We start from the raw sequence: 13,203 nt of genomic DNA, 5'->3' as shown, positions 1-13,203 counted from the left end.
GTATGACATCCGTTGTATACATCAGCAATTTAAAACATCATAGGACAAAACTGAAGAGTGCATTTCCACTGCCCGACCTGCAGCTGGTAAACCCTGTTGATCGGCTACATACTGTAGTAGAAGCCAAACAGCGGTCACTTAGCAACATATTTAGACAGACTGGACACACTTCGCAGAATGATTGTTAAAACCATTGTTATCACTAGTAGAGTAGAGTGAATATGTTCGGATTCGGTTCTGAATACGATCAGCAGCGAATATGGTTTTTGCAATATTCGTCCAACACAGCTGAACGTCATTAGAGTCAATGGGAGTAGAAATTACCGAATATGTTCGAAACCGATCAACAAACATACATTCGGCACAAATAGAGTACCAATATGGCACGAATATGGCAAATTCAGATTCAGCAGCCAAATCCAGGCAAATTCGCTCAACTCTACTCACCACCAGCACTTGTCCTGTTTAAAACAGGATCTGTGCTACTGAACGCGATGATTTTTTTAACCCCTTCATGACCCAGCCTATTTTGACCTTAAAGACCTGGCCGTTTTTTGTCATTCTGACCAGTGTCCCTTTATGAGGTAACTCAGGAACGCTTCAGCGAATCCTAGCGGTTCTGAGACTGTTTTTTAGTGACATATTGGGCTTCATGTTAGTGGTAAATTTAGGTCGATAATTTTTGCGTTTATTTGTGGAAAAAAATGGAAATTTGGCTAAAATTTCGCAATTTTCAAATTTTTTATTTTTATTCTGTTAAACGAGAGAGTTATGTGACATAAAATAGTTAATAAATAACATTTCCCACATGTCTACTTTACATCAGCACAATTTGGGAACCAAATTTTTTTTTTTGCTAGGAAGTTATAAGGGTTAAAATTTGACCAGCGATTTCTCATTTTTACAGCAAAATTTACAAAACCATTTTTTTTAGGGACCACCTCACATTTGGAGTCAGTTTGAGGGGTCTATATGGCTGAAAATACCCAAAAGTGACACCATTCTAAAAACTGCACCCCTCAAGGTACTCAAAACCACACTCAAGAAGTTTATTAACCCTTCAGGTGCTTCACAGCAGCAGAAGCAACATGAAAGGAAAAAATGAACATTTAACTTTTTAGTCACAAAAATGATGTTTTAGCAACAATTTTTTAATTTTCCCAAGGGTAAAAAGAGAAACTGGACACCAAAAGTTATTGTACAATTTCTCCTGAGTACGCTGATACCTCATATGTGGTCACAAACCACTGTTTGTGCACACGGCAAGGCTCGGAAGGGAAGGAGCGCCATTTGACTTTTGAATGAAAAATTCGCTCCAATCATTAGCGGACACCATTTCGCGTTTGGAGAGCCCCTGTGTACCTAAAGATTGGAGCTTCCCCACAAGTGACCACATTTTGGAAACTAGACCCCCAAGGAACTTATCTAGATGCATAGTGAGCATTTTGAACCCCCAGGTGCTTCACAAATTGATCCGTAAAAATGAAAAAGTCCTTTTTTTTTTCACAAAAAAATTCTTTTAGCCTCAATTTTTTCATTTTCACATGGGTAACAGGATAAAATGGATCCTAAAATGTATTGGGCAATTTCTCCTGAGTACACCGATACCTCACATGTGGGGGTAAACCACTGTTTGGGCACACGGCAGGGCTCGGAAGGGAAGGAGCGCCATTTGACTTTTTGAATGAAAAATTTGCTCCAATCGTTAGCTGACACCATGTCGCGTTTGGAGAGCCCCTGTGTGCCTAAACATTGGAGCTTCTCCACATGTGACCTTATTTTGGAAACTAGACCTCCCAAGGAACTAATCTAGATGTGCGGTGACCACTTTAAACCCTCAAGTGCTTCACAGAAGTTTATAACGCAGAGCCGTGAAAATAAAAAAATCATTTTTCTTTCCTTAAAAATTATTTTTTAGCCCACAATTTTTTAATTTCACAAGAGTAACAGGAGAAATTGGACCCGAAAAGTTGTTGTCCAGTTTGTCCTGAGTACGCTGATACCCCATATGTGGGTGGAACCACTGTTTGGGCACAAGTCGGGGCTCGAAAGGGAAGTAGTGACTTTTGAAATGCAGACTTTGATGGAATGGTCTGCGGGTGACACATTGCGTTTGCAGAGCCCCTGATGTGCCTAAACAGTAGAAACCCCCCCGCAAGTGACCCCACTTTAGAAACTAGACCCCCCAAGGAACTTATCTAGATATGTGGGGAGCACTTTGAACCCCCAAGTGCTTCACAGAAGTTTACAACGCAGAGCCGTGAAAATAAAAAATCATGTTTCTTTCCTCAAAAATGATGTTTTAGCAAGCAATTTTTTATTTTCACAAGGGTAACAGGAGAAATTGGACCCCAATAGTTGTTGCCCAGTTTGTCCTGAGTATGCTGGTAAACCACTGTTTGGGCCCACGTCGGGGCTCGGAAGGGAGGGAGCACCATTTGACTTTTTGAATTCAAGATTGACTGGAATCAATGGTGGCGCCATGTTGCGTTTGGAGACCCCTGATGTGCCGTAACAGTGGAAACCCCTCAATTCTAACTCCAACACTAACCCCGAAACACCTCTAACCCTAATCCCAACTCTAGCCATAACCCTAATCACAACCCCAAAAGACCCCTAATCCCAACTCTAGCCATAACCCTAATCACAACCCTAACCCCAACACACCCCTAACCACAACCCTAACCCCAACACACCCCTAACCCCAACACACCCCTAACCCTAATCCCAACCCTAACCCCAACACACCCCTAACCACAGCCTAATCTTAACCCTATTTCCAACCCTAGCCCTAATTCCAACCCTAACCCTAATGCTATGTGCCCACGCTGCGGATTTGTGTGAGATTTTTCCGCACCATTTTTGAAAAATCCGCAGGTAAAAGGCACTGCATTTTACCTGCGGATTTACCGTGAATGTCCAGTGTTTTTTGTGTGGATTTCACCTGTGGATTTCTATTGAGGAACAGGTGTAAAACGCTGCGGAATCCGCACAAAGAATTGACATGCTGCGGAAAATACAACACAGCGTTTCCGCGCGGTATTTTCTGCACCATGGGCACAGCGGATTTGGTTTTCCATAGGTTTACATGGTACTGTAAACCTGATGGAAAACTGCTACGAATCCGCAGCGGCCAATCCGCTGCGGATCCGCAGCCAAATCCGCTGCATATCCGCAGCCAAACCCGCACCATGTGCACATAGCCTAATTCTAACCCTAGTTCTAACCCTAATTCTAGCCGTAACCCTAACCCTAAGGCCAGGTTCACACTGCGCTAGCAGCAGCCCGTTCAGCACATACGCTAACGGGCTGCTGCTAGCGCAAGTGCCGACGTTTGCATCGCGCTAGCGCAGATAGAGCATCTGCTAGCTCTATCTGCGCTAGCAGTGATGGACCCGGAAATGCTGCAGCCCGCGTCTCCGGGTCCGTCACTCAATGACGGCACATCCCTAGCGCACACCCATTGTGAGCGTGCGCTAGTGATGCGTCCGACATTGCTGTCAATGGCGGCCGTAACGGACTACGTTACACCGCGTTTATGCCACGGTGTAACGTAGTCCGTCTAACGGACTGCTTAGACGCAGTGTGAACCAACCCTATCCCTAACCCTAGTGGGGCAAAGGAAAAAAAAAAAATTTCTTTATTTTATTATTGTCCCTACCTATGGGTGTGATAAAGGGGGGGTTTATTTATCATTTTTTTTATTTTGATCGCTGTGATAGAACCTATCACAGCGATCAAAATGTACCTGTAACGAATCTGCCGGCATTTTGGAAGATGGCGGCGCCCATCGAACAGACGGACGGACACAGGTCGGTAAGTATGGGGGGGGGTGATCGGACAGCGGGGGGAGTGGACAGGAGGACGGAGGGGAAAGGAGGACAGCATACGACAGGACGGAGGACCAGAGGGGAGGAGATCGGTGGCGGTGGGGGGGCAGAGCACGATCTCCAGCCATGGCTGATGCTATTGCAGCATCGGCCGACGGCCATGGCTGGATTGTAATATTTCACCAATTTTCATTGGTGAAATATTACTATCGTTCTGATTGAAAGTGAAACGTCACTTTCAACAGCCAATCAGAACGATCGTAGCCACAGGGAAGGGGGGCGAAGCCACCCCCCTGGGCTAAAGTACCACTCCCCCTGTCCCTGCAGGCCGGGTGAAATTACAGTTAACCCTTTCACCCGGCCTGCAGGAGCGCAATCCGACCATGACGCGTATGCTGCGTCACAGGTCGGATTGGCACAGGTTTTCATGACGCATACGGTGCGTCAAAGGTCGTGAAGGGGTTAAGAGACTGTCAGCACAGAATGATTGTTCAAACCAAGTCCCATCGTTTGGTGCTTCATGGCAGAGCCAACCATTCAACCTGTATGTCTTGCATCTGTTTGACAGCCGCAAGACATGCAGGAATTGCCTAAGAAACAGACGCGAGACATGCAGGAATTGCCTAAGAAACAGCCGCGAGACGCGGGGTGGGCAGTCTTTTGAATGAATCATTTGGCCTGATCCAAAGGAAAAGGATAGAATTGTATTTCCTGCTCAAGTCTTTAGTAGCTGCCTAAGAAACAGCGCAAGACATGCAGGAATTGCCTAAGAAACAGCCGCAAGACATGCAATCACGGGGACTCAAACACATTTTTAGAGAGCGTCGAAGGCACCCTGCTAGTACACGAGCATGCTCAGATAACACCTTATCAGAGCACGTTCGCTCATCACTACAGCTCTGTCAAAGAAGACGGGGGGGGGGGTATTTAAACTATTGGCCAACACTGAGCGGTGGAACTTTGCTGGAGCAGTCATTCTGTGCGGACATCCAATTAAGCATCATTTCAACAAATGAACAAGCATTTTCTTTTGCTCATCAAGTGACTGGCAACATTTAAACAAGCGGATTACAGGGAATGGAGCATTCCTAGGATTGGTTGTTCATGATAACCAGCCAGTGTAAAAGGACCCTTTAGTAGCCAAGCAGCCAATGAGCTACGCAATTTGCTAACGATAACGGACCTTGAAGCCAAATCCATGTGTAACAATGGTTTTTCTGTGGACGTGGAAATCGGCAGTGCATGTCAACTTAATGATGGAAAATAAATGCACTGCCGTTAAGGTACTGTCACACTAGACGATATCGCTAGCGATCCGTGACGTTGCAGCGTCCTCGCTAGCGATATCGTCCAGTGTGACAGGCAGCAGCGATCAGGCCCCTGCTGGGAGATCGCTGGTCGGGGAAGAAAGTCCAGAACTTTATTTCGTCGCTGGACTCCCCGCAGACATCGCTGAATCGGCGTGTGTGACACCGATTCAGCGATGTCTTTGCTGGTAACCAGGGTAAACATCGGGTAACTAAGCGCAGGGCCGCGCTTAGTAACCCGATGTTTACCCTGGTTACCATCCTAAAAGTAAAAAAACAAACACTACATACTTACCTACAGCCGTCTGTCCTCCAGCGCTGTGCTCTGCTCTCCTCCTGCTCTGGCTGTGAGCGTCGGTCAGCCGGAAAGCAGAGCGGTGACGTCACCGCCCTGCTTTCTGGCTGCCCGGCGCTCACAGCCAGACCAGAGAAGCAGAGCGCCGAGGACAGACAGCAGAAGGTAAGTATGTAGCGTTTGTTTTTTTACTTTTTAGGATGGTAACCAGGGTAAACATCGGGTTACTAAGCGCGGCCCTGCGCTTAGTTACCCGATGTTTACCCTGGTTACCGGGGACCTCGGGATCGTTGGTCGCTGGAGAGCGGTCTGTGTGACAGCTCTCCAGCGACCAAACAGCGACGCTGCAGCGATCCGGATCGTTGTCGGTATCGCTGCAGCGTCGCTATGTGTGACGGTACCTTTACTGTGGATTAGCTTTAGAAAACCTATGGTGTGCATGTAGCCTGAGGGTGCATTTACACACAAGTCTTCTGCCTGTGAAGACTGGGGCTCATTTTCCTAAAGGCCCCTTCACATTAAGCGACGCTGCAGCGATACCGACAACGATCCGGATCGCTGCAGCGTCGCTGTTTGGTCGCTGGAGAGCTGTCACACAGACCGCTCTCCAGCTACCAACGATGCCGGTAACCAGGGTAAACATCGGGTAACTAAGCGCAGGGCCGCGCTTAGTAACCCGATGTTTACCCTGGTTACCATGCTAAAAGTAAAAAAAAAAAAAACACTACATACTTACCTACAGCCGTCTGTCCTCCAGCGCTGTGCTCTGCTTCTCTGCTCTCCTCCTGTACTGTCTGGGAGCCGGAAAGCAGAGCGGTGACGTCACCGCTCTGCTTTCCGGCTCACAGCCAGTACAGGAGGAGAGCAGAGCACAGCGCTGGAGGACAGACAGCGTTAGGTAAGTATGTAGTGTTTGTTTTTTTTTACCTTTAGCATGGTAACCAGGGTAAACATCGGGTTACTAAGCGCGGCCCTGCGCTTAGTTACCCGATGTTTACCCTGGTTACCAGTGAAGACATCACTGGATCGGTGTCACACACGCCGATCCAGCGATGTCAGCAGGAGTCCAGCGACGAAATAAAGTTCTGGACTTTATTCAGCGACCAACGATCTCCCAGCAGGGGCCTGATCGTTGGTCGCTGTCACACATAACGATTTCATTAACGATATCGTTGCTACGTCACAAATAGCAACGATATCGTTATGTGTGAAGGTACCTTTAGTGCAAAAGCGCATTGGATTTTCTGCTGTATGTTCGCTTGTGGAAAAACTAATAGGTACTGTGGCTTTTGGCTCTGCAAATAACAATTTATGATGCAGATATGGGTGCGAGATTACACTCTTTGAAATGCAAAGGGTGAAATACGCAGTTTCTCTGCACAGCTATCCACCGCTGTACTGCTGCAGCCATCACTACAGGCCGTGATCTCCCAGAGGTCCACAGGAAAAACGTTCCGTGGCAGCATAGCCTAAGGACTCTACTCTCCAGAACTGCAGATCAATGAAGAAGCATCTCCGATATAGAGAGAGAAAAGATGCCGCAGCGATATGAAATGGTTACATATGTGATGACCTCTCTATGATGAATTGATACGATACTGATTTCAAATCGAGAGCACTGGTGAATTTATACTTTGGATAGTTTCAGGAAAATGTCTGAGATCTGTAAATAACGAGTGAGTGGCAACAAATACATAAGCTACATAAAACAGGTGGAACAGTATTCATACTGCCCCAAATACAGATAAGGGTACTTTCACACTAGCGTTTTTTGTAAATCCGTCACAATGCGTCGTTTTGCAGAAAAAACGCATCCTGCAAAAGTGCTTGCAGGATGCGTTTTTTCCCCATAGACTTCTATTGGCGACGCATTTGCGACGGATTTGCACACTTCGCATCCGTCTTGCGACGAATGCGTCGTGCTTTGGCGGACCGTCGGGGAAAAAAAACCCTACATGTAACGTTTTTTTCTCCCGACGGACCGCTTTTTCCGACCGCGCATGCGCGGCCGGAACTCCGCCCCCACCTCCCCGCACCTTACAATGGGGCAGCGGATGCGCCGGAAAAATGCATCCGCTGCACCCATTGTGCAAAGCGTTAAACGCTAGCGTCGGAATCTCTCCCCGACGCATTGCGACGGGGAGATTCTGACGCTAGTGTGAAAGAAGCCTAACACGTTATTTTTACTGTAAAGTGAAAAGAAACCCATAAACACAATTGCTACTTTTCCCACTCCACCATAAAATAGTCAGTTTTTCAACAATATCTAGCGCCTTTCAATTCACTATATAAAAAAGCAAATCCTCATAAGGCTATGTCAACAAAACAAAATCCATAGCTTTTGGAAGACAAGTGAAATAACGAAAGGGGAGGAATATGGTGGAAAAAAAAGATTGGGGCAATATGGCGGCTTTAGCCATGACGCAGATCGCATGGCCCAATAACGCTATATATCACTGACAACGCAATACAAGTGAATGAGGTCGCATTGTGACAAGCAAGGCACCATGATGAGCGAGCAGCAACAAATACACTGACTCCATTCACTTGTACTGTGCTGTGAAGTAGCAGTGGTAAAAGTCGCCATGTGACCCCAGCCTTAATTACTTACCATTTCTTTTTTCCCTTACGTTATTTCAGGTAAAATGCAGACATAAAGGGGTCATTTGTATATAAAATAATGTTCGGAAAAATGAGTTGTCCATTGCAAAAGAACAAAATATTGCTTTCAAAAAGAGGTGGAGACGGCACATTTTATTCTGAGCTCTCTCCGTTACTGTATCTCTTGCCACGCAGAAAACAAAGCCCATCCAACCTGTCTTCCCAGGGGCTGTGATCCAGGCTGAATTGGATCCCTTACCCCTCTGACGTGTGTCCCCAGGGCTACATTGGATCCCTTCCCCCTCTGACCCGTCACACTGGGCTGCATTGGATCCCTCTCCCCTCTGACCCGTCACACTGGGCTGCATTGGATCCCTTTCCCCTCTGACCCATCTCTCCCCCCCCCCCCCCCCCCCCCAAGGCTGTGATCTGGGTTGCGCTGGATCCCTTCCCATTCTAACCTGTCTCACCCGGGGCTGTGATCCAGGCTGGACTGGATCCCTTCCCCTCTGACCTGTCTCACCCTGGGCTGCACCGGTTCCCTCGCCAAGGGCTGTGCTCTGGGCTGGATCTCTTCCCCCTTTGACCCATACTGCCCAGGACTGTGATCCGTGTTCCACTGGATCCCTTCCCCCTCTGACCTGTCTCCCCCGAGGCTGTGATCCAGGCTGCACTGGATCCCTTCCCCCTCTGACCCCAATCCCCCGGGGGCTGTGATCCGGGCTGCACTGGATCCCTTCCCCCTCTGACCCATCTCCCCGGGGGGCTGTGATCCAGGCTGCACTGGATCCCTTCCCCCTCTGACCCATCTCCCCGGGGGGCTGTGATCCAGGCTGCACTGGATCCCTTCCCCCTCTGACCCATCTCCAGGGGGCTCTGATCCAGGCAGCACTGGATCCCTTCCCCCCTCTGACCCATCTCCACGGGGGCTGTGATCTGGGCTGCACTGGATCCCTTCCCCCTCTGACCTGTCTCTCCCCCGGGGCAGCACTGAATCCCTTCCCCCTCTGACCTGTCTCTCCCCCGGGGCAGCACTGGATCCCTTCCCCCTCTGACCTGTCTCTCCCCCGTGGCAGCACTGGATCCCTTTCCCCTCTGACCTGTCTCTCCCCCGGGGCAGCACTGGATCCCTTCCCCCTCTGACCTGTCTCCCCCCCGGGGCAGCACTGAATCCCTTCCCCCTCTGACCTGTCTCCCTCGGGGCTGCCCTGGATCCCTTCCCCCTCTGACCTGTCTCCCCAGGGGCAGCACTGGATCCCTTCCCCCCTCTGACCTGTCTCCCAACCGGGGATGCCCTGGATCCCTTCCCCCCTCTGACCTGTCTCCCCCCCCGGGGAAGCACTGGATCCCTTCCCCCCTCTGACCTGTCTCCCCCCGGGGAAGCACTGGATCCCTTCCCCCCTCTGACCTGTCTCCCCTGGATCCCTTTCCCCCTCTGACCTGTCTCCCCCCTCTGACCTGTCTCCCTTCCTCCTCTGACCTGTCTCCCCCGGGCTGCACTGGATCCCCTCCCCCTCTGACCTGTCTCCCCCGGGGCTCCCCTGGATCCCTTTCCCCCTCTGACCTGTCTCCCCCCTCTGACCTGTCTCCCTTCCTCCTCTGACCTGTCTCCCCCGGGCTGCACTGGATCCCTTCCCATTCTAACCTGTCTCACCCGGGGCTGTGATCCAGGCTGGACTGGATCCCTTCCCCTCTGACCTGTCTCACCCTGGGCTGCACCGGTTCCCTCGCCAAGGGCTGTGCTCTGGGCTGGATCTCTTCCCCCTTTGACCCATACTGCCCAGGACTGTGATCCGTGTTCCACTGGATCCCTTCCCCCTCTGACCTGTCTCCCCCGAGGCTGTGATCCAGGCTGCACTGGATCCCTTCCCCCTCTGACCCCAATCCCCCGGGGGCTGTGATCCGGGCTGCACTGGATCCCTTCCCCCTCTGACCCATCTCCCCGGGGGGCTGTGATCCAGGCTGCACTGGATCCCTTCCCCCTCTGACCCATCTCCCCGGGGGGCTGTGATCCAGGCTGCACTGGATCCCTTCCCCCTCTGACCCATCTCCAGGGGGCTCTGATCCAGGCAGCACTGGATCCCTTCCCCCCTCTGACCCATCTCCACGGGGGCTGTGATCTGGGCTGCACTGGATCCCTTCCCCCTTTGACCTGTCTCTCCCCCGGGACAGCACTGGATCCCTTCCCCCTCTGACCTGTCTCTCCCCCGGGGCAGCACTGAATCCCTTCCCCCTCTGACCTGTCTCTCCCCCGGGGCAGCACTGGATCCCTTTCCCCTCTGACCTGTCTCTCCCCCGGGGCAGCACTGGATCCCTTCCCCCTCTGACCTGTCTCCCCCCCGGGGCAGCACTGAATCCCTTCCCCCTCTGACCTGTCTCTCCCCCGGGGCAGCCCTGGATCCCTTCCCCCTCTGACCTGTCTCTCCCCCGTGGCAGCACTGGATCCCTTCCCCCTCTGACCTGTCTCTCCCCCGGGGCAGCACTGGATCCCTTCCCCCTCTGACCTGTCTCTCCCCCGTGGCAGCACTGGATCCCTTCCCCCTCTGACCTGTCTCCCTCGGGGCTGCCCTGGATCCCTTCCCCCTCTGACCTGTCTCCCCAGGGGCAGCACTGGATCCCTTCCCCCCTCTGACCTGTCTCCCAACCGGGGATGCCCTGGATCCCTTCCCCCCTCTGACCTGTCTCCCCCCCCGGGGAAGCACTGGATCCCTTCCCCCCTCTGACCTGTCTCCCCCCGGGGAAGCACTGGATCCCTTCCCCCCTCTGACCTGTCTCCCCTGGATCCCTTTCCCCCTCTGACCTGTCTCCCCCCTCTGACCTGTCTCCCTTCCTCCTCTGACCTGTCTCCCCCGGGCTGCACTGGATCCCCTCCCCCTCTGACCTGTCTCCCCCGGGGCTGCCCTGGATCCCTTCCTCCTCTGACCTGTCTCCCCCCCCCCCCCCCGGGGCTGCCCTGGATCCCTTCCTCCTCTGACCTGTCTCCCCCCAACCCCCCCCCCCCCCCCGGGGCTGCCCTGGATCCCTTCCCCGTCTGACCTGTCTCCCCCGGGGCTGCCCTGGATCCCTTCCCCCTCTGACCTGTCTCCCCCGGGGCTGCCCTGGATCCCTTCCCCCTCTGACCTGTCTCCCCCCGGGGCTGCCCTGGATCCCTTCCCCCTCTGACCTGTCTCCCCCCGGGGCTGCCCTGGATCCCTTCCCCCCTCTGACCTGTCTTCTCCCCCGGGGCTGCCCTGGATCCCTTCCCCCTCTGACCTGTCTTCTCCCCCGGGGCTGCCCTGGATCCCTTCCCCCTCTGACCTGTCTTCTCCCCCGGGGCTGCCCTGGATCCCTTCCCCGTCTGACCTGTCTCCCCCGGGGCTGCCCTGGATCCCTTCCCCCTCTGACCTGTCTCCCCCGGGGCTGCCCTGGATCCCTTCCCCCTCTGACCTGTCTCCCCCCGGGGCTGCCCTGGATCCCTTCCCCCCTCTGACCTGTCTTCTCCCCCGGGGCTGCCCTGGATCCCTTCCCCCTCTGACCTGTCTCCCCCGGGGCTGCCCTGGATCCCTTCCCCCTCTGATCTGTCTCCCCCCCGGGGCTGCCCTGGATCCCTTCCCCCTCTGATCTGTCTCCCCCCCGGGGCTGCCCTGGATCCCTTCCCCCTCTGACCTGTCTCCCCCGGGGCTGCCCTGGATCCCTTCCCCCTCTGACCTGTCTCCCCCCGGGGCTGCCCTGGATCCCTTCCCCCTCTGACCTGTCTCCCCCCGGGGCTGCCCTGGATCCCTTCCCCCTCTGACCTGTCTCCCCCCGGGGCTGCCCTGGATCCCTTCCCCCCTCTGACCTGTCTTCTCCCCCGGGGCTGCCCTGGATCCCTTCCCCCCTCTGATCTGTCTCCCCCCCCGGGGCTGCCCTGGATCCCTTCCCCCTCTGACCTGTCTCCCCCCGGGGCTGCCCTGGATCCCTTCCCCCTCTGACCTGTCTCCCCCCGGGGCTGCCCTGGATCCCTTCCCCCCTCTGACCTGTCTTCTCCCCCGGGGCTGCCCTGGATCCCTTCCCCCTCTGACCTGTCTCCCCCGGGGCTGCCCTGGATCCCTTCCCCCTCTGATCTGTCTCCCCCCCCGGGGCTGCCCTGGATCCCTTCCCCCTCTGACCTGTCTCCCCCGGGGCTGCCCTGGATCCCTTCCCCGTCTGACCTGTCTCCCCGCGGGGCTGCCCTGGATCCCTTCCCCCCTCTGACCTGTCTCCCCCGGGGCTGCCCTGGATCCCTTCCCCCTCTGACCTGTCTCCCCCGGGGCTGTGATCCGGGCTGCTGTAGGGGGTGTGTGTGCTCCTCTCCTCGGGCTCCGGGGCTCCCTCTCTCTCCTGCTGCTGCTGCTGCCGCCTTTGGTCCGGGGAACTCATGCGAGAACCCGACACAATCCAGTAGGCACACGACTAGTCCAGCAGGCCGGCCGCCCGGGCCATGCACAGAGTCGCGATACGTGTCTGACAGCTCCGATAGTCGCCGATGAATGAGCGCGCTCCGAGCACTGCCTGTCACTCTGGCATGCGGCTGTGCGGGTACACTATGGCGGACGTTTTGGGGGCTGTCACACAGTGTCACTGACAACTATGCAGCTCACTGGCGGCTTCTTTCTCTTCTTGTCTGGTCACCCCGAACCCAACTCCGCCATCTTGCTACAAGACACGGACCTCGGGCAGCGCAAATTGGGAGGACCGGCGAGGAGGGCGGGGGTATCCCAACGTGCATCGCGGCACGATACCATAGACGTTAGACTAACCTTAATCATCACGGTAACAGGCCAGAAAGGGAGGCGGAAGTTGAAACGCAGTTTCTCTCTATGGTCCGGGCAGGGCGCAGGCAGAGCATGCGCAGTGGTGCATGATTAGAAAGGAAGCCGCGCGCTCCTGACAGCTTCTAAGAATACTCCAGTGCGTGGTGACGTCACGGAGGAGGTCGCGTGCTCCCTCACTTGTGCCGTTAAACTCTCATTTTGTATTTTTACCTCACAATATTCAGAAAACCAGAACGTCTTGTTCTCCCGTTTAGTTTGTGTGGAGGGGTCTGCACGAGTGTCTCTTATTGTGGGGTGTATCATAATTACGGGACCTACAGCCCCCAGCTCTAGGGGGTAGATGAGTAACCAGTGCCCCTCAAGTCACACACTGCTCAGTATTGCGCCCCTTATCCCAT

At 53.8% G+C, this 13,203-nt stretch overlaps 1 protein-coding gene across 3 annotated transcripts in view; it reads right to left on the bottom strand.

Moving 5' to 3' along the window:
- UBE3A (ubiquitin protein ligase E3A) overlaps window positions 1-12,980 on the bottom strand; it is a 99,503-nt gene extending 86,523 nt beyond the window's left edge. The window contains exon 1 of one of the 3 annotated variants that reach the window (XM_069757812.1): window positions 12,791-12,980. Coding sequence is in view for 1 of the 3 variants with exons in the window: in XM_069757811.1 (XP_069613912.1) it covers window positions 12,289-12,410 (122 nt within the window). In the remaining 2 variants the exon portion in view is untranslated. Of the gene's footprint in view, window positions 1-12,288; window positions 12,765-12,790 lie in introns of those variants that run through there. The other 2 variants (XM_069757813.1, XM_069757811.1) reach the window with 2 other exon arrangements.
- Between the last annotated feature and the right edge of the window lie 223 nt (window positions 12,981-13,203).

The sequence above is a fragment of the Ranitomeya imitator genome, chromosome 3 (genome assembly GCF_032444005.1).
Source record: "Ranitomeya imitator isolate aRanImi1 chromosome 3, aRanImi1.pri, whole genome shotgun sequence".
Classification (NCBI taxonomy): Eukaryota; Metazoa; Chordata; class Amphibia; order Anura; family Dendrobatidae; genus Ranitomeya; species Ranitomeya imitator.
Note: the sequence above shows the minus strand (reverse complement) of the source record. Positions and strands in the feature narration are given on the sequence as shown.